The sequence below is a fragment of the Lampetra planeri genome, chromosome 48 (assembly GCF_965212315.1).
Source record: "Lampetra planeri chromosome 48, kcLamPlan1.2.h2, whole genome shotgun sequence".
In the NCBI taxonomy this organism is placed as follows: domain Eukaryota; kingdom Metazoa; phylum Chordata; class Hyperoartia; order Petromyzontiformes; family Petromyzontidae; genus Lampetra; species Lampetra planeri.
In genome coordinates, this window is record NC_136154.1 from 3,871,897 (window position 1) to 3,892,378 (window position 20,482).

The 20,482-nt window shown below is 51.7% G+C and overlaps 1 protein-coding gene across 1 annotated transcript in view; it reads right to left on the reverse strand.

Moving 5' to 3' along the window:
• Positions 1–1,046: 1,046 nt before the first annotated feature.
• Positions 1,047–20,482, reverse strand: part of LOC144733871 (IgGFc-binding protein-like) — a 70,360-nt gene continuing 50,924 nt past the window's right edge. Inside the window, exons 31-35 of the mRNA XM_078615878.1 lie at positions 18,859–18,999; positions 17,347–17,505; positions 14,786–14,882; positions 13,459–13,657; positions 1,047–3,045 (exon numbers count right to left, since the gene is read on the reverse strand). Coding sequence (XP_078472004.1) covers positions 2,906–3,045; positions 13,459–13,657; positions 14,786–14,882; positions 17,347–17,505; positions 18,859–18,999 — 736 coding nt within the window. The 3' untranslated portion in view covers positions 1,047–2,905. The remainder of the gene's footprint in view (positions 3,046–13,458; positions 13,658–14,785; positions 14,883–17,346; positions 17,506–18,858; positions 19,000–20,482) is intronic.

Sequence of the window (20,482 nt, forward strand, 5' to 3'; positions counted from 1 at the left end):
AAAATAAGCAACTCTGATAATGATAATAATATGCACTGTCCTTGAAGTTTATTGGTCCACACCCGAGACGGCTTTCTTTAGAGCCTAGTCCCCATTGGTGTTGGATCAAGGACAGTGCATATTATTATCATTATCAGAATTGCTTATTTTTGTTTGTTTTTTTGACTACTTGTGTTGTGGTTATTGCAAAAATGATGCCTTGAATAAAGGTGTCAGTTTTGTACCAGTTTCAAAGGGTAAAAACCTACTACTATATACGGCTGAAAACACCTTAATACATAGAGGGCCGCAGAGCTTGGGCAATCGTTGGTAGCGCCAGATCTTCAACACAGCTACGTAGCTGCTGCTGCTGCTGCCGCTGCATTCCCGCTCCTCGTTTGTGGTTCCTCCTAGCACATCCGAGTCCTCTCTGAGTCGTCCCCCTCTCTCTTTTTCTCTGAATCGCCCCCTCCGAGTCGTCTCCTCCCTCTCTGTCACCCCCTCTCTGTTACCCCCTCTCTACGAGTCCCATTTCTCTTGAGTCCTGAGTCGTTCCATGTCTCCGAGTCGTCCCCCCTCTCTCTCCGAGTCGTCCTCTCTCTACGAGAGTGAGCGACTGCTGTGCGCGTTGCAGGTTGTTGACATTATTATTATTAAACAATGGCTTCAGTCATTACCGATGTCACTTGTGGTCGTCTCTTCTATGAATGTTGGTTTGTCACTGATCTTCCACAGATCTCTCTCTCCTCTCGATTTTACAATAATTTAGGTGGGCCCTTACCTGGCAAAAGCAAAAATAGTTTTTATCTTAATAGTTTTTCTTAGGAGGAGAGAGCCGGCAAACAGCTGCGGGCCGACGTGCGCTTCCACCCCCACCTCCCTACCGCCGCAATCGATCGGTCTCTGCTCGCTAAGCGAACATTTTGCTCGTTTTGCGAACAAATGGGTCCCACAATTCAAATTGCGCGGTAGGCTGCCAACGGCGCGCGAGAGAAGTTGAGCGTACGTACGAACAGTGGGTATATTGTGGGATAAGGGGAGTACACAGACTGCCACGACACTTTGAACGACATACAATATTTTTTTATTGATTTGTTAACAGCAATCCAATTACCGACGCAACTCCAAATTTAAAATAAGGTACGTGGGTTGAATTATATTAAAACGTACATTGCCATTTATTCTGCCAATAAATACCTGTGCCCCTGGTGTCTAGAGTAACACTAAACTGGTCACGCACGAACAAAGACAAAGATCCCCCGTAAAGCCTGCAACAGACTGATGGGGCAAGTGCTGTTAGTGAGCGCCTATGTAGGCCGGAACGACACACGAGGGGGTGGGTGGCCAGCACCACGCCCGGCCGCCTTTGTCTCTGCCCAGTGTGGCGATGATTTTTACACACCACACCCAGGTACTCGTTTGAGGCTAAGTCGACCTAGGTGAGGGCCTAGGACCGGTTCAGATAATCGTCATTGTTGTTGGCCGTGAGCGGGAAGCGCGGGGTTCATAGAGCAGTGTGCTAACCTGTGTCGGGTGATGGTGGTGGCGGGTTTAACATTTATATTTACACAATATAACCCAAAAACATAAACCTCTGTTATGGATATATTGGTCGCGAAAGTCACCTCAGTGTTAAAACTTTGTGTCAATTATTTGATAATTCATTGATTTAAACTACAGTAGGCTCTCGATTGATCCACGTGCGGTTTATCCCGATTTGCGGATAAACTGCGCGCACACTGAGATTTTGACAGAAATTATAACTTCTGAATTTTGCCTGAAGCCCACATTAATAATCCGAAAATGGTTATAAGACGTTCTTGGAAATTTTCATTCTAAATAACGCGGTGCTTTAAACCGAACAAATATGTTTGCTCCTTGATCATTGGTTTTTACCCTTTATCTGGCAACAAAACTGACACCTTTTTTACGAGGAGTCATGTTTGCATAGACCACAATACCTGCAGTCATAATGCAAACAAAAAACATAACTCTGATAATGTATGCACTGTCCTTGAAATTGATTGGTCCACACCCGTGCGCCTTTTGGCGTCATCTGGTCCAACACCATGTGAGACTAGGCTCTAAGGAAAGCTGTCTTGGGTGTGGACCAATCAACTTCAAGGACAGTGCATACATTATCAGAGTTATGTTTTTTGTTTGCATTATGACTGCAGGTATTGTGGTCTATGCAAACATGACTCCTCGTAAAAAAGGTGTCAGTTTTGTTGCCAGTTAAAAGGGTAAAAAAAACAATTATCATATTTTTCTACTGGCAAATGAGATTCCAATGATGTTTGCTCTTTGTTTATCCAAAATCAAATGTGATTGCCTCTACAGTACAGTAGTTGCCATATCGTTGCGACAGTGGGTGGTGGAGTCTGATTGATGTTGATTGCCTGTGGCTCTGCTGTCATCCACTCGGTGGGCAGAGTTTGATTGATGTTGATTTGCTGTGGCTGCTATCATTAACTCAGTGGGCAGAGTTTGATGTTGATTGGCTGTGGCTACTATCATTAACTCAGTGGGCAGAGTCTTCTTCTGGGCGTGACCCAGGGAAATGTCATCACTGAGCACGCACACCATTGATGGGTCGATTTTTCACCGTATGTTTTTGGTTTGTTCTTTAACAAACTGAATTGTCCTAGTGGGTGTTTGCAGAGAGGTCGGAGTAAAATGGTTATATTTTTGAATTGTACGCAATTTTGAATTATCCGTGGCCATCCAGTCATTTAGTTCAGATAATCGAGAGTTCTACTCTATGACTGTTGTGTAGCCACATAAAGAAAGTTGAACCAATCATGTGAATGCGACTTTGAAAGGTACATTATACGATTTGGGCTTATGGACTAACAGTGACCAAACTCTTCCCCCATCCATCCTTCCTCTCTGGCCGCGTCTCCACCGCTCCTCTTGCCCCCCGGGGTCACTCGGAGACTTCGGGCAGCAGGGGGCTGTTCCCGCCGCCGCCGTGCCCTCGCCGTCTGCGGTGGTAGATCAGGGAGCCGCCCACGAAGAAACCTGAAAACACCACGGCCAGTGGGGTGAGCAGCTGGCTCAGGTTCACTGTTGGGGTTGGGGGGCGAGAGGGGGGGGGGGGAGACCGGAGGAGTGGGGCAGAGGTGGGGGGAGAAAGAAATTAGGCACGGTATCACACAGTCGCCCCGTCGCGGTTTTGCCCACGCGAATCCGAAGCCGGTGCGAGCGCCGCCGCCCACTGATGTTGAAAGAGAGAAACGCATTCGCTCTCTCCGTCCGTCTTCCGGTCCGTCCGTCTGTGACGGATGGGGGGGCGGCGTGAGATAACCTAATTGTCAAGGTGATCCGATACGCCTGAAACGTGGCCGGGCCCAGTGCGACGGCGCATCTCAGAATCTTTACGTTATACCGCAGGAGGAATCCGATGAGCTGTAAAGTGTTTTCTCACGCACACGTCCAGCCCGGTCTTTATGAAGCCCCACGTGAGATCGGCTGATGAGGGGAATCGGTAAACATCTTCAGGGTGTGACTGCGAAGATCTGGGGCCCGTGCCTTTGCTCACGCGGCTCCCTCCGTACTCTGGAATTCCCTTTCCTCGTCAGATGAGGCCTGACACTCCGTCGTTTTAAAACGGAACTTAAAACGTGAACCTGTTAATTTTTAGATGGAAACTAAATTACTGTTTCAAAATGTACGGTTGTAGACTAATTTTAATTGCGTGATTTTCACATTTTAAAAGATGCATTCATTTATTTGAGCAGGAAGGGCCCAAATGAGCTCTTGTTAAGGCTCTATGTCGAGGATAATCATTAATTCAGAGGGGGGGGCCTTGGTTTAGGAAAGTTGCCTTTTAAGGAAATTAAAGTTCGCATCCATTTGTGGTTGCTGTTTGGGACGTAACTCTCTTCAAAACCGGGCACAAGTTTTGGGGAAACCCCTTTGCGATCAAATGGCTTGCCCAAGACTTGAATGTACAATTCAGTGCTAGGAGTGCGGTAGACTCTCGATGTATCCGCGGCGCGGTTGGTCAGATTAACAAATGAATCATGCGCGCACTAAGATTTTGACGTGAATTAATACGCCATTGATTTTCCTTTAAGCCCAAATGAATAATACAAAAAACTGTTACACGTTGCCATTCTTGGAAATATTTACTCAAAGTCACACGGTGCTTAAAGCGTAGATACTGTATATGTTGCCCCAGTTAATCCAAAATCCACGTGATTGCCTCTACAATACAGTAGTTGCCATATCTTTACAACAGTGGGTGGCAGAGTTTGATTGATGTAGATTGGCTGTGGATCTACTGTGATCCAATCAGTGCGCAGAGTTTGATTGATGTTGATTGGCTGTGCCTCTGCTATCATCCACTCAGTGAGCAATGTTTGATTGATGTTGAATGGCTGTGGCTCTGCAATCATCCACTTAGTGGGTCGAGTCTTCTGCTGGGCGGGAGCCAGGAAAGTGTTGTCATTTTCAATCGGTCGATCGTGAGCATTCGTTCTCAATCGAAAGATTAATCTTCGTTAATGCCTAATTTTCTAGGGATTTATCCGATCGTTTATTTTGTGAGATGAAATTTTTACGAAAACTGTTGCATGCTGGAGACCATTGGGGAGACCCTGCACGCACGCACATAGGAGGCCAATAAACGAGTCGCCACGATGTGGGAACTCAACAGACGTTGCAAGCGGTTTCATGCCGGCTCTGTTGTGATGTTAACGACCTCGCCTGGTATGCGGGAGGTCGTGGGTTTGATCCCAACCCTAACGTCTGCTGTATATTTGGAGTTTGCGTGCTTCTCTCTCTCTCCCGGACGGGTGGGGAAGCTGACCACCTACTGACGAGGACCCTGGACTGTGGTGCGGCAGATCTCCCCCTGGACGGTGCTGATCCAAGGCGGGGAGAGGGGTCGAGAGATTGTGGTCAAGGTTTGCCAATTAAAGCCCAGGAGGGCGTCCCTGGCGGTGGAAGCACCCTCCCCTCGGGTGCCCCGTAACCCCCGCGCCCCCCATACCCCATGGCTTCACGCCATACATGGGCCCCATAGGGCCCAAGTTCACAGTGGACCCCGGCTTGGCAAGGATGCGACGGGCGCGGTGGCACCTAAACCCCTCTCCCCCTGAGTTTGTTCCCCAGCCAGTGGACGCCGGAGGGCAGGCAGAGCCTCTGGAGTGGAGACGGAGCCCGCCGCAGGTGCCTCGGAAAGCTGAGCCACACCACCCACCAAACTAGCAACGAGAGCCAAGCGGGTCCCATGGACACTGCGGCGCTACCTGGTTAGAGAGGTGCTCCAGTCAGCCCGGGACGGGGGCGGGCACCTCGGAGGACTATGTGGTGCCACGGCTGCAGAGCAACTCTGCAAGCACCACGACTCCTCCCTGGCCCCCACCCACGCAGGGTACACACGTAGTGTCCTGGCGGGGGATCGCCTGGCACAACGGGTTTTCATCCGAAGGGTCCCTAGGAGGAAAGTCTCATGGTTTCCCGGGGCCAGGAGATTGGCCGACCCTCACAGGACAAGTCACATTGCGGTGCCCCTAAATTGGCTTAAAATTGTATGGGCGCACAATGGTTCACCGGGCCAGATGCAATGAGTCATACACGGCATCGGGGAGGGGGGCTTGGTGAAATATTAAGCGAGCAGAGCAGACTATGAGGTCATGGGATCGCAGCACCACGACCTCCCCCAGACCAAGTACACACTAGCGGGGTGTGTATTCGCCAGCCGGACGCCCTTCCAGATGAAACAGGTTGAGTGAGACATTAATGAGTACAGGTGCATAGACAATAGGTCGCGAAGTAACCATCGCAACGCTCCATGTAAGGGAGGGGAAACGAGTGAGAATCACAGGTAGGCGCACGATTGGCCGTGCAGGATAACACGACCCCGGGTTTTTCAAGTGAGGGGGATAAAAATGGGAACCCGAGGCATTCAAGACAAAACTCTTCTGCAACAGCTTGGTCGCCAAGACCCCCCTCCCTCCTTCCTGCTGCCCTGCCTCGAGCCGCTCGCAGCATCTGTGTGATGCCAGCAAGTTCTGCTACGAGGCAGTGATAGGCAAGGTTTTTTTTGTCATCCTCCCTCCGACTCTCAGTGTCCGTGCGACGCCGTGAGTACAGCTGCGAGGTACGTGATAGGGCGTGTGAGTATTTGGGGCTTGGGTAGCAGTAGGCTGGGCTCTGCTCGTAGAATATTCTCTCCGGGTAGTGCGGGGTTTGCGCCATGAATAAAAGTTAGCACAGAGCATTGGTGTAGTGTCAGTGATTTATGTGTGGAGCGGCTGTGTGGGCGGATGCGCGGCGAGAGTGAGGGCGGAGCTGCAGCACGAGCACTCGTTGAGGTAATCGCTCGCAGGTGTGGCTGCTAGTGTGCCACTGGGACTGCGTTAACGTTAGCTGTGGTGTGTGTGCGTGTTAGGATATTATCGCCTGCAAGTACGCGCGCGTTCGCACCGCCGCGTTAGCGCGAGTGGTGGTGTACGCGGGCGTGTGTGGAGTAACTCCGTGTGGCTGTAAGTCAGCAGTATGAGTATGTCCCTCAGAGAGGGTGCTCGCGCGGGGGGGGGGGGCCCGATCACGTGGGTGGCAGGGGCCCGGCGGGAGCCGACCGACACGGTGGAGTAGGGAGTGGAAGGGGCGAATGTCGCGCCCCACCTGCCCGGCGAGGGCGGTGGGGTGGACATTGGCTCCCACATATGTAGTAGTGGGTTTACTTTCCAACACACCACCGGTGAGTGCTGTACTCGTATAGTGACACAAATGTTGTCACTGTAGTGTTAGTGCCAGCCACTAATTCAGGAGTGCTGCTGAGCGCTGGGAACCTACCTGGGAGGCTGAGGGACACATGACCGGGGACCAGGAGCCCCCGCCTTGATACAGCAGGGGGCGTGGCCGAGGGTGGAGCAAAGCCGCAGCCAGGGAAATATATGGGAAGCCCCGACAGGGATCAAGGCTCGTTTGTGGGGATCGTCCTGGGACTCTTCGCTCTTCGTTCGTTGATTGGACCTTAGCTGGGAATCGTGGGTCAGACAGCATGTGTGCTGACTGCTAGGGTTAATTCGCACGCACATAGCGACAGTATAGCTGCACCTAGCTACAGAACCCAAGTGTTCATAGTAGGTTGTTTATTAAACGCGTTGCCTCCCAGTGAGTGAGTGCATCTCTAGTGTAATATGTGATACATTGTGTCAAAAGTAGCCAAATAGTTAGGTGTTAGTAGGTGAAGCTGACGCATAAGCATGGAGCGTCTTCGGACGAAGAGGAGGAATGCGGGGTGATCCCGCAAATGGCCCGGGTAATGCAGCCCCGGTGATGGAGCGAGGGGAAGCCCTGACGCCGGCGCAGCAGTGGGACCCGGAGCACGTACCGCCGCCACCAGGGAGGGAACGCCACTCCAAGAAGGAGTGTCTCAGCGATCTCCTGGCCGCCGTCGCAGCTCTGGCTTCTGCTCTGCAGCAGGTGGACGATGGCGAAGTGCCGCCGCCGCGCCCGCAGACCTCTGTTGCTGCTTCCCACCTCACGGGAAACTGCTGGTATGCGTGCCACGTAGGAGCCCGCCAAATTTCAGGATGTGCAAGAGACCGCACCCGCCGATTCATACATCCCGCCAAAAGCGCTGACCACGGATTGCGGCCTAAAAAGACCCCCCCTTCATCCGGGAGTTCGCGGCTGTGGGCGGCGATTGGGAGGCTTTTCGCCATCGCTTCTCCACCACCTGCAAGCTGGCAGAGTGGACAGAGGAGGCGGCGCTGTGGGCACTCCCCAAGGCGCTCGACAGTGACGCGCTGGCGGCGTTTGATGCCATCCCTGACGACGATAAGGCGACGCTGACCCAGGCGCTCGCAGGATGGACCAGGTGGAGCAAGATTCTCTGATACTGGAGAAAATTCTGCTGCTGTCCCAGGAGCTCCAGGTCGTCTTGCCAGCCACCGAGGACGACGGCCTGACATCCCTCAAGGTTGCGCGGTGCCTCGAGGCCCATTTTAACGTCCGTCGGCGTGCCTGCCGGCGTAGTGGCGAGCATCGGACCGTCCGCGGAGGAGGGAGCACACGCGGGTGAGCAGCACCTGCAACCCGCTGCAAAGTGGAGGAGGGCCGAGGAAGACCACCAGGGCGGCCGAGACCGGCTGATGGGGGATTTCCCTCGCCAGCGGGATGGCCCGATTGTGTGCTTCAAGTGCTGGCTACCAGGACACGCATCCGTGATGTGCTACGCTCAACGGGGAGAACCCTCCACGTCGACGCTCCTCAGGCGAGTCGCAGCGCACCTCACACACAGCCCTCTGTTGCACCTCATGCATCGGGTTCGGCATCGCGGGTCGCGGATTCTTGTCAAGGTGCGTCGCGCGCCAATCCGGGTTTTGCGGGCGAGGGCTGGCCGCGACGTCCCATGCAATCGATGGCCCTGGCACGCCGTATTGTAGCTGCAGCGGCCAGATCATCCGTTGAGGGGGTAGAGGTACGTATTTTTGTTGATACGGGTGCATTGGCAACGATCATTTCGGAAATTATGTTTGATTGTTTGCTGCCAAAATCGCGCGCCATACCCTTTTTTTCCGCCAAGGGTCAGTCATTAGTAATTATTGGCCAGTTGTCGGCTACAGTATGTATTGGTGAAATTTGATTGACGGGCCCGATTCCAATCCCTAGCCGTACTCTGCCTGCTAGGGACGGATTATATGGAAAAGATGCCACTAAAGATCCTTGTGGATCAGGGCTGCATAGAGTTGCTGTTGGGCCGCCGAATGGCATTCTTGTCATCGCCCACTCTATTTCGCACGGCGAACGCATCGGTTCTAGCGATGGCCAACCGAATGGTTAATAGTCCCCCCGGTGCACAGATGCTCATTCCCTTATGTCTGAAGAAACAACTCGACAAGAATTCGATCATAGAAGGGATGTTATTAGCCTCCTCTACCAAGGCGGTTCGTGGCCAAAATGTGGTGTACGCGCAGACGTTGGTGGCGAGTGATCAATAACCTTTCATCCAGGTGTAATGCGAGCGTAAGTGGGGTTCGCTGCTGGGCTCTGGGCCAATCATACGGCCCGGGGTATTGGGGGGCGGAGCCCAGTATGGGGGTGTATGTGAAGGTCCGCCGCTCACCTTGGGTCCAATCGGAAGCGAGGTGAGTGGGGGCGGAACCTAAAGGCGGAGCCAGCAAGGCGCTATGGGGAGGCCGGATCTGGAAGGTTCGGAAGGGCGTGGTGAGAGGGATGAGACAGGATCACGTGGTGAAGGGGATATAGGGGGGAGCCCCGAAGGGCTCCGGGTCAGTTGGTAGAGTTAAGAAGCTGGACCACGTTGGGTGGCCGGAGGGAATCCGCGCCATCAGCTATGTGGCTGGAGGAGCTTCGGCACACCGTCGGCCAGCGGTGTGCGGAGCGGAGGGAGCGAAAGAACTGACGAGAGAGCGCGTGCCGGGCGCGCGCGAGGAGCAGCTGATCCGCTGTCGGGACCAGTGGGGTGCGAGTGTCAACCAGAATAAAGAGTGATGGAGACCAAGCAGTGTGTGGCGAAGTCCTTTATTACACAGGTTTTGAACATTGGTCCAGATGCGTCTGTGATTCAAGAGGGCACGGTTTTGGCTCGTGCATCGGCTGAGTGTTGCGAAGGGAAAAACGGCGGGAATACGAGTGTCGCAGCAGCTGCGGGCAGGGCGAGGACTGTGACGAGTCATGGTTGGATGCACTCTGTACCGAGAGCAAAGATTTATCAGAGGCACAGAGGGTCCGAGCTGCGTGCGCACTTAAAAGGAGTTCTCCGATGTTTTTAGCAAAAAAAATTCGAAATTGGCTGCATGCCCCTATTGTACCACCACCATATCTATACAGGTGACTCCGTCCCCATTCGGCAAAACCCATATCGTTTAAGTCCCAAGGAGAAGGACCATGTGTGCCGAGCAGTTGACGAGATCTTGGCTGCCGACATAATTTATCTGTCCAACAGCCCGTGGGGGGCACCCATTGTGCTGGTTAAAAAGCAGGACGGCATTTTCAGGTTTTGCGTGGATTTTCTCAAACTCAACAAAGCCTCCGTGGCTGATGCGTACCTGGCTCCCATGGATGGATGACTCATTGGATGCCTTGTCGGGAGCGTGGTTGGTCTCCACACTCTATTTGCTGTCGGAGTTTTGGCAATAGCCTCTGGGTGACAGCTCTAGACCAAAAAGTGCATTACGCACACCCCAAGGGCTCTTTGAGTTTAACTGGCTTCCGATGGGACTTCACTCAGCCCTGTTGACATTCCAACGGCTAATGGAGCTGGTATTGGCAGGCCTACAATTTGATGTGTGCTTTATTGATCTCGACGACGTCATTGTATTCGGATGTACTTTCGAAGAGCACCTGCAGAGGTTGCGGGCAGTTTTTCTCAAAATGCGGGCTACTAAATTGAAGTTTAAGTCGCAGAAGTGGCATCTGTTGCAAAGATCGGTCCGGTACCTAGGCCACATCGTTGGCGAATCCGGGATATCAACAGACCCGGACAAAACTGCGTGCGTGCACACATGGCCAACCCCCAAGTCGATGGGTGATGTGCGTAGTTTTGTTGGGTTCACCTCTTATTATCGTCGTTTTGTCCCCGGGTTCGCCATGATCGCTAAGCCACTCCATGTCCTCACGGCAAAGGGACATAAATTTACGTGGGGGGGGGGGGGGGGAGGAGGAGACTGCATTTGCCACGCTGCAAGATGGCCTGGTCAACGCGCCTCCAAGTTGGTACCCCGATCTTTCGTTGCCCCTCATCCTTGATACCGACGCTAGCAACACAGGTATTAGTGCCGCGTTGTCGCAGGTCGTAGACGGAGTGGAGCGGGTGGTTGCATATGGGAGTAGGGTGCTGTCTCCGGCGGAGCAGCGCTACTGCATTACGCGCCGAGAGTTGCTGCTGGTGATAGTCTACTTCATCCAGCAGTACCGTCCGTACCTCTATGGACGGAAGTTTGTGGTGCGCTCAGATAACGCGGCTCTGCAGTACGCACTGCATGTTGAACAGCCGTTGGGGCCAGCTGTCCCGTTGGCTTGAGGTCCTTCAGGACTACACGTTCGTAGTTTCCTATAGAAAGGGCACTCGCCACGTAAATGCTGACTTTCTGTCACGGATTGCCATCCAGAGACCAGCGCGTGCATTTCGGGTGTGGGATGATGCAAGCACGCTTATACAATACCACCCGCACTGTTGTCGCTGCAGCTAACGTTGCACACACAGATGCGGCTGACATGCGGGACCACACATTCGGTCTCACAAACACCGAATGGGGGCGACTCCAGGTGGAGGACGCCTCCTTATTAAATATTAGGCGCCGTGTTAGGGACTCCGAAGATGGCGGGAACCGACGAGCCTTGTCCACGGTGATCCTTCAAGGGGGCCTCCTGATGAGATGGGACGCGGAATTACGAAAGTATAATGTGGTCGTTCCCACCATCTTGTGGGGTAAATTGATCTGGGCGACAAATTAACGCATTATGCATCTGGGTATACAAAAGACCCTGTCCACTCTCTGCCTCAACTTTTTCTGGCCCGGCATGGCTGCTGATGTTCAGAATGTGTTGTGAGGATGCACTGAATGTGCCCGCCGAAAATCTCCGCCAAAACTGGCTTGTCCCCCTTTCCAATCAAACATGTTCCTTCGGAGTGGACAGGTATGAACTTGGTTGGACAGCGCATTCATGCGATCAGTGTCACGCGGTGCAAGCTGCGTGGGGCGGAGCGTCACGTGGTGCTAAGCCCGCCCGAAGCGCTCTATGAAATACAAATCGAGGGCGTAGCTATGCATGACAGACAGACAAATACTCCCTGGTGGGCAGTGTGGAACTGTTGTTCCTACCTGTATTAACGTATCCCATGTGAATTAGCTCATCGCACTCGACATGCTCGGTCGGTGTTGAGTACCTGTCGCAGTGGCCAATGGCCTGGCCGGTGCCGGACCAGTCGACTGCGACGATCACGGACGATTTTCTCCACGGGTACGTGTTGGATAAGGGAGCCCCGGAATGTCTTCTGACGGATCAGGGCAACATTTTTTCATCTAAACTGCTCAAGGAGGTGTGTGACCTGTTGGGTACCGAGAAGGTCTGCACCTCGCCCTATCACCTGCAGACTGACGGCGTTGTGGAATGCCTGCACAGGACCCTAACATACATCTATGTCAGCAGGTCAACTCTCCGTTCATCGGTTGAACCTTAGCTGGGAATCGTGGGTCAGAGAGCGTGTGTGCCGACTTGCCCGTTCGCTAGGGTTAACGCGCATGCACATAGCGACAGTATAGCTCCACCTAGCTACAGAACCCAAGTGTTCATAGTAGGTTGTTTATTAAATATGTTGCCTCTCAGTTAGTGTGTGCGCCTCAGTGTATTACACATTACACTAGTAACGAATTGGCCAGGTTTTGTTTAAGTGATAAACCCAGATTCAATTGGCCGTGTCGGGTGGCAGTGGCAGGTTTTACGACGACGCACATTCATATTTGACGCGATCTAACCCACACAATACACTCTTATGGAGTTTATAGCTTTGCTCTCTCTTTCCCCACCCATCCGTCTCCCCTTGTTGTCCTCCCGACTCGCACGAACGCCGCCTTCCCCGTCCCCCCCGACTCCCCGTGGTCACGCACCATCTCCACGCTTCGTCACCACCACCAAAGACAAAAATCCATCCCCCGTGTATCCTTAACAGACTGTTGGGGCGAGTGCTGTTAGCGAGTAGCAGCACCTACAAAGGCGGGCACTGTGGCACACGAGGGGGTGGGTGGCCAACAGCGCCATTGTCTCCCCAGTGATGATTTCTACACACCGCACCAGGTACTCATTTAAGGCTGAATCCACTTAGGGGAGGCCCAGGACCGGTTCAGATAATCATCACCGGTGTTGGCCGCGAGTGGGAATCGAACTCGGGTCGCCAGGTTCGTAGCGCAGCGTAGCGCTAAACACTACACCACCGCCTCATTTTACACACACACACACATCCGATCCACTCATCTTGTTTCATCTCGCCAACCCATCTTGTACCAGAGTTAGTTCACCGTACAGCGCCATCCCTTGAGGCGCTACGTAAACGCATGTTAAGATGTTGAGATAGTTTAGTTTCATCTTCTTGGTTCTTTCGGTAAAGTCACGTAGAAGGAAAATAATTAAATAATAAAAATAAAACATAATAAAATAATTCTCACGACGTTTCGGCCACAACGCAAGTAGACAGAGTCTGTCAAGTAGACAGAGTCAAGTAGACAGAGTCTACTTGACAGACCTGTTCTCCACCTGAAGACGGCTGCTTGCGTTTTGGCCGAAACGTCGTTCTCCACCTGAAGACGGCTGCTTGCGTTGTGGCCGAAACGTCGTGAGAATTATTTTATTATGTAGTATTTTTATTATTTTATTATTTTCCTTCTACGTGACTTTACTGAAAGAACCAAGAAGATGAATCCCTGCAGTCACGAAAGCTTTAAATCGAAATAGTTTAGTTTGTTGTGTGTCTGTGCGGGGAAGGTGGTGGTGGGTTACCTCCTCCGGTTGATTGCTCCAACGATTCCCCGTAGACCAGCGGCCCCCGTGAGATGGTGTGAACCTCCGACTGTACCGTGCCCTCCTCCGCGCTCCTCCTGCGCCTCGCCGAGCCCCCCCCGGCCGGCAGGCAGCCCTGCTGGCACCGCGTGTTGGGCTCTCCCACCTTGCACACGATCACGTCGCAGTGGACAAACACCTGCCGGCCGGGGAGAGACAAACATAGAAATGTAACGAAACATTTTTAAATATCCTCGATAACATCTCCTAGCCACTGTGGGCGCCTATGAGATAATTAACATTTCCTAGTAACCGTGGGTGCCCACGAGGGAGTTAACATCTGCTAGCCACTGTGAGCGCCCATGGTTAGGATATGTTAACTCCCTCGCCTGGTATGCAGGAGGTGATGGGTTTAATTATGACCCCGACGATGCCTCCTGTGTATGTAGAGTCTGCATCTTTCTCTCTCCCCATGGTGAGATTTTAACTACCTTGCCTGGTATATAAGAGGTCGTGGGTTCGACCCCTTGAAAATGTCTGCTGCTGTACATTCGGACTGCATCATTATCTCTCTCTGTCTGCGCCACTCAGATTGTAAATGCTGTGGATTTGCTCTCCAACACACCGGTTAGTGCTGTACTAGTATGCTACACTATACACTACACTATACACTACACTACACACTAGTGCTGTACTAGTAAATAATTGGCGTTTTGTTTACATGACAAAACCTTACTAATTGGCTGTTTCTGGTGGTGGTGGGTTAAACGGCACGTTATATTTACGCCATCAACCCCCCCCCCAAAAATCCTATATTATGGCAGCATCATCAGGCGGCCAACCAGAGTATGTGGAGAAATCTTCCCGTTACAACTAGCAGAGACTCCAATGCTCCCCCGCCCCTCCCCCCCGAAAGAGCAACTTTTAAAGGTCAACTCTCCATGCCATGGCCCCCACCCCGCCGCTCTTCGTGTTCCCGCTTCGTGAAGTTTCTCCGGCCATATCAACCCAGCCGCGTGACGCGGAGAGGGGGAACCGGCAACACAACGCAACCCAAACGCGATCGGATGTCCCCCCGCATCCCCCCCTAATGCTCTCCCATCAGCCGGCCTGTTATTTCGTCCCGATTATGGTAGGAGAGAGAGAGAGACAGTCCGGATGGACAGGCTACACCATTGTCGCTTTTCAAGTAGCCTCAATCTCTCTCGGGTGGCTCAATATGGCCCCGTTAAGGGAAACTTCTGAGCGAATCATTTCGAGCCCTGGGTCTGAGCATCTGACCTCCTGTTTCGGGTGGATCGTAATGGCCTTGTCTAAGCGGGCGGACCTGGTGGAAGTTGCCAATTAAGTTGAACGCCGTGAAGCTGAACTGATTCTTCTTCAGGAAGCTGCTGTAGCTCCTCCACGTGGGGTCAGTGGGGCAGCTGACGGGGGGACAGAAATCAGCAGCGTCACCATCATCAGTATCATCACCATCATCAGTCACAGCAGCATCATCAGCAGCATCATTATCCTCAGCATCATCAGCATTTTGTGTGGCGAAGCCAGGTGCTGAGTACAGGCCTGAGTGTCACGTGAGCGCTCCACCCCCCGCATAGATGCGGCCTTCAGATACCCCCCGAAGACGACAGTGCGGACCGCTCGTTGCATCTACATCAGAATCGTAATATTTATTTAGACTGCAGCAGGAGGAATCCGATGAGCTGTACAACTACATTTCTCAAAAACGTTCAGTAGAGGGGGGCCACGGGGTCAAAACGTGGCCACAATAACAGCAAACAACAACAATACTCACAAACTCGATAGCGGCGCGGAAAAACACGTCACTTTAACAAACAAATGTACAAATAAAACTAAAAACTTTCTTTTTTTTTCTTCTTACCAGGTAAAGCCCAATTAAGATATGTAGCTTTTTTTCAGAAGCGACCTGGCCCTCGCAAATGATAGTAGCTCAACCAAGTGGGCCATCTCGTATCCACAGGTTCCTAGTAAGTAAACTTTACTCATGTCGATTCCAAACGCGTTGTACGGCGTGTACGCTGAGCTAGGGGTAATAGTTTTAAAAGTTGTAAAAACTCCTCTCGATGTAGATGCCACTGGTTCTTAACGTTCTGCAGATGTAGATGCCACTGGTTCTTCACGTTCTGCAGATGTAGATGCCACTGGTTTTTCAGGTTCTGCAGATGTAGATGACACTGGTTCTTCACGTTCTGCAGATGTAGATGCCACTGGTTCTTCACGTTCTGCAGATGTAGATGCCACTGGTTTTTCACGTTCTGCAGATGTAGATGCCACGGGTTCTTCACGTTCTGCAGATGTAGATGCCACTGGTTCTTAACGTTCTGCAGATGTAGATGCCACTGGTTCTTCACTTTCCATAGATGTAGATGTCACTAGTTCTTCACGTTCTGCGGATGTAAATGACACTGGTTCTTCATGTTCCGTAGATGGAGATGCCACTGGTTCTTAACGTTTTGCAGATGTAGATGCCACTGGTTCTTCATGTTCTGCAGATGTAGATGCCACTGGTTCTTCATGTTCTGCAGATGTAGATGCCACTGGTTCTACATGTTCTGTAGATGTAGATGCCACTGGTTCTTCATGTTCTGCAGATGTAGATGCCACTGGTTCTACATGTTCTGTAGATGTAGATGCCACTGGTTCTTCACGTTCTGCAGCTGTAGATGCCAATGCTTCTTCACGTTCTGTAGATGCAGATGGCACTGGTTCTTCAAGTTCTGTAGATGTAGATGCCATCTTACGTTATGCCGATGTAGATGCCACTGGTTCTTCACATTCTGCAGATGTAGATGTCACTGGTTCTTCAAGTTCTGTAGATGCAAATGGCACTAGTTCTTCACGTTATGTTGATGTAGATGCCACTGGTTCTTTACGTTCTGCAGATGTAGATGCCACTGGTTCTTCACGTTCTGCAGATGTAGATGTTACTGGTTCTTCACGTTCTGCAGATGTAGATGCCACTGGTTCTTCACGTTCTGCAGATGTAGATGCCACTTTTATTTCACATTCTGTAGATGTAGATGCCACTGGTTCTCAATGTTTTCTGCAAATGTAGATGCCACTGGTTCTTAACGTTCTGCAGATGTAGATGCCACTGGTTCTTCACGTTCCATAGATGTAGATGCCACTAGTTCTTCATGTTCCGTAGATGTAGATGCCACTAGTTCTTCACGTTCTGCAGATGTAAATGACACTGGTTCTTCATGTTCCGTAGATGGAGATGCCACTGGTTCTTAATTTTCTGGAAAGGTAGATGCCACTGGTTCTTCATGTTCTGCAGATGTAGATGCCACTGGTTCTACATGTTCTGTAGATGTAGATGCCACTGGTTCTTCACATTCTGCAGATGTAGAGGACACTGGTTCTTCACGTTGTGCAGATGTAGATGAAACTGGTTCTTCACGTTCTGCAGATGTAGATGCCAGTGGTTTCTTCACGTTCTGCAGATGTAGATGTGACTGGTTTCTTAACGATCCTCATGTTGATGACACTGGTTGTTCATGTTTTGCAGATGAAGATGACACTGGTTCTTCACGTTCTGCAGATGTAGATGCCACTGGTTTCTTCACGTTCTGCAGATGTAGATGCCACTGGTTTCTTCACTTTCTGCAGATGTAGATGCCACTGGTTTCTTCACTTTCTGCAGATGTAGATGCCACTGGTTTCTTCACTTTCTGCAGATGTAGATGCCACCGCCACCAGGTCTTGTGCGGCGGTTGAACTTACGAGGAGCTCCTCGTAAGTAGAGGAGCCCCTGCATGTAGCAGCAACGGCATTTCTATCACCACCAGAAGCTCACAAACCAAGTGTCCTGGCGGAGCCTCGCGCACTCCCCCACTAAGATCAACGCCCCCCCCTCCCACTCACCCGTCCTTGAGAAGGTCGTAGCGGATGGAGTCGCTGGGGTCACCGCTGGGTGTCGCGTAGCAGTTCTCTGCGAAGAGGGTGATGCTCAGGGTGGACTTGACGGTGAGCTGCAGGTAAATCTCCTGGTTCCTCTTGTAGTGCACAGGGAAGTCGTTCCTCCTGTAGACATGGCGGGCGGGGGGGGGGTGTGGGAAGGAGACTCATTTCAGACAGGGTTTGACCATGGCATCACAGAACCTCTGGTTGGCCACGTACGTTCGTTGAAGAAATCCAACGTGCAGTCTCCGTTCTGCTCTATAACGTGGTATTGGTAGTTGCGCTCCTGGAAAACACTGCGTTATGGAGAAATCGCGTTGTACTAAATCAATAATAATATTTAATGTAGGTGGGTGGTAAAGCACTGTCCATGGTAACGCGCGACGTGACGCTCAACGTAGGCCCGAGCAAAGTCCGAGGCGCGGTCAGGTAGCGTCTGGAAGCATCCAGCAGCATCCCGATGCCTTGTGCAATGACGATGCTACACGGAGGCAGCCGTACATACGGTCGCTTGTTCCTACTCATGCTGCGACGTAGCTCCATTCGCTCAATTGCGCGATACATCCAATTCGCATCCGATGTTATGAAAAACGTGGTCCCCCTACAATACATTAACCATCACGTTCTGTCATAAAATTCGCGTTATTAATACCACACGCGGCGTTAGAGGAGAACTGATTGCACATACATGCAAGTGTGCGTGATGTCAGTAATAACAGTCAAGGAATGACGTTCTGGGAATTGTTTTGAAACATGCGACATCCATATCACCTGCATCAAGCGGCTAATCTCATGCAACCTCTACTCGGGTCTACCAGTGGGGAAGGGATTATCAACTATAAAACTATTAAACAGTTTTTACTTTACCAGATAAGGCCCATCACTGAGCTATCATGTAGCTCTTTTACAGAAGCGACCCTGGCTATCACAAATGATAGCGGCTCAACGAAGAGGCGGCTTATCATCATCATCATCATCACGTGGAAAGTTATAGCAGCAGGCAAATACTCTAAACGCGTGGTGATGTTGATTCTAAATGTAGAGGGGAAAACCGGATGACCCGGAGATAGACATGCAGACTCCAAATATACAGCAGCAGGCATCGTCAGCGTCTGGATCGAACCCACGGCCTCATGTATACCGGGCGAGGTAGTTAACATCCCCTAGCCACCGTGATGATGATGAGCGAGAGACGCAAACTGCAAATATAGAGCAGGCATCAGGTTCGGGATCGAACCCATGAGCCTCCTGTATACTGAGTGAGGGAGTTAACATCTCCTAGCCACCGTGGGAATAGAGAGAGAGAGATAAGCAGACTCCACATAGATAACAGTAGCAGGCATCGTCAGGGTCGGGATCGAACCCACGACCTCCTATATACCGGGCGAGGTAGTTAACATCTCCTAGCCACCGTGGCTGCCCACCCCACCCCCTTCCCCCTACCCCCCGATTATGGTGAGCGGTGAAGATCCCTGCCTGTAGGCGAGCGCGAAGGCGTCCGTGGTGAAGAGGTCGATGGTGAAGATGAAGTCCCCAAGCCCCTTCTCCGTGATGAAGATGCTGCTCGTGTCCGGAGTGAAGCTGATGGCCAGCTTCTTGCGCTTGTCGTACACACATCTGAGGGCAAACGGAGGGATACGACGTCTGTGCTTGCTGTGCAAAGCGATGTATGTGTTTGGTGCGTGGCCCGACCGCGGCTAATCTGTGGTGCGGGGGGGGGGGAGGACAACATACTAATATACAACAACGACAAGCAGCAGTTCTATAGAAATTAGTTTGTCAATCTATATGATGATGATGATGATGATTTAAAAAACTGCATCATAGCTTCCAGTAGCTTCCTAATATCGGAAAGAAGAGCATTCCAGACGGCCGCAGAAGCAGCAGCGCATCTGAAAGCGCCGCACGATCATGCAGTGGAGCACCGTCTTTGTTCGATAGCCAGCCAAAAGCCGCCGCTGCTGTTGCGAAAATGACCAGAGTGCGCGCGATGATGGTTTGTGCTCCTTGACGAGATCAGTGAGGTGTTTGATACATCGTAGCGTCGCAGCAACCCTTTAACACACGGCCGACCGCGTACACCAATGCACAAAGACAAAGATCCACCCGTGTAGCCTCTAACAGACTGTTGCGGCAAGTGCTGTGAGAGTAGCGAGTAGAAGGGGGTGGTGTGGCAAGGACCACACCTGGTCGCCTTTGTCTCCCCGCTACTGATGTTTGCACACTGCCTGCCGGGTACTAAGTTATGGCTAAGTTGACCTAGAGGCGGCCCAGGATAGTTTGCCACTGATGTAAGTCTCGAGCGGGAATCAAACCTGGACCGCCGGATTCGTAGCCCAATGCACTAACCACTAGACTACCGCTCCTCACCCCATACATGCACAAAAGACAAGATCGCCCATGTAGCCTTTAGCTAGGAGCACCTATGAAGGCTGGGATGGCACACGATGGGGTGGGTGGTCAGCACCACGCCCGGTCGCCTATGTCTACCAAGTTATTTGAGGCTGAGGTCAACCTAAGGGAGGCCCAGGGCCGGTTCAGATAATCGTCACCGGTGTTGGCCGATAGCGGGAATCGAACTCGGGTCGCCGGGTTTGTCGTGCAGCATATGTTGCACACTCGAAATGAAGGACGTGGGCAGGTGCTCCAAATCGAGGGCAAGCACATTTATTGTGGTTAATAGCAATCTTGTGAAGAACAGCACCGTCACTCTGTAAAATGCAACAGCACGTGTCACGAACAGCATTCCTTCCGAGTCGCCATTAACCATGTGGCTGGTTTACACGTGCGGTTATTCATTAACCCTGCTAGCCACCTACAGGCCCAACTCGGTCATCACATGCTGCTGTACACACATGCATTGATGCACTGCACAGCACATCAGGACTTTCACAGAACCACACTTTACTCCCTTGCTGCACAAGGATACAATTAAAAGAGCGATCCATTCCTAATGTGCCACACATAGCCAACCACGACACCGCCCCATACACCCACACACACACACCCACGCAAAGACAGAGGTCCCCCATACAGCTGACACAGGCCGTACGTGGCAAGTGCACTTAGTGGGCACCTATCCATATATTTCGCACAACAC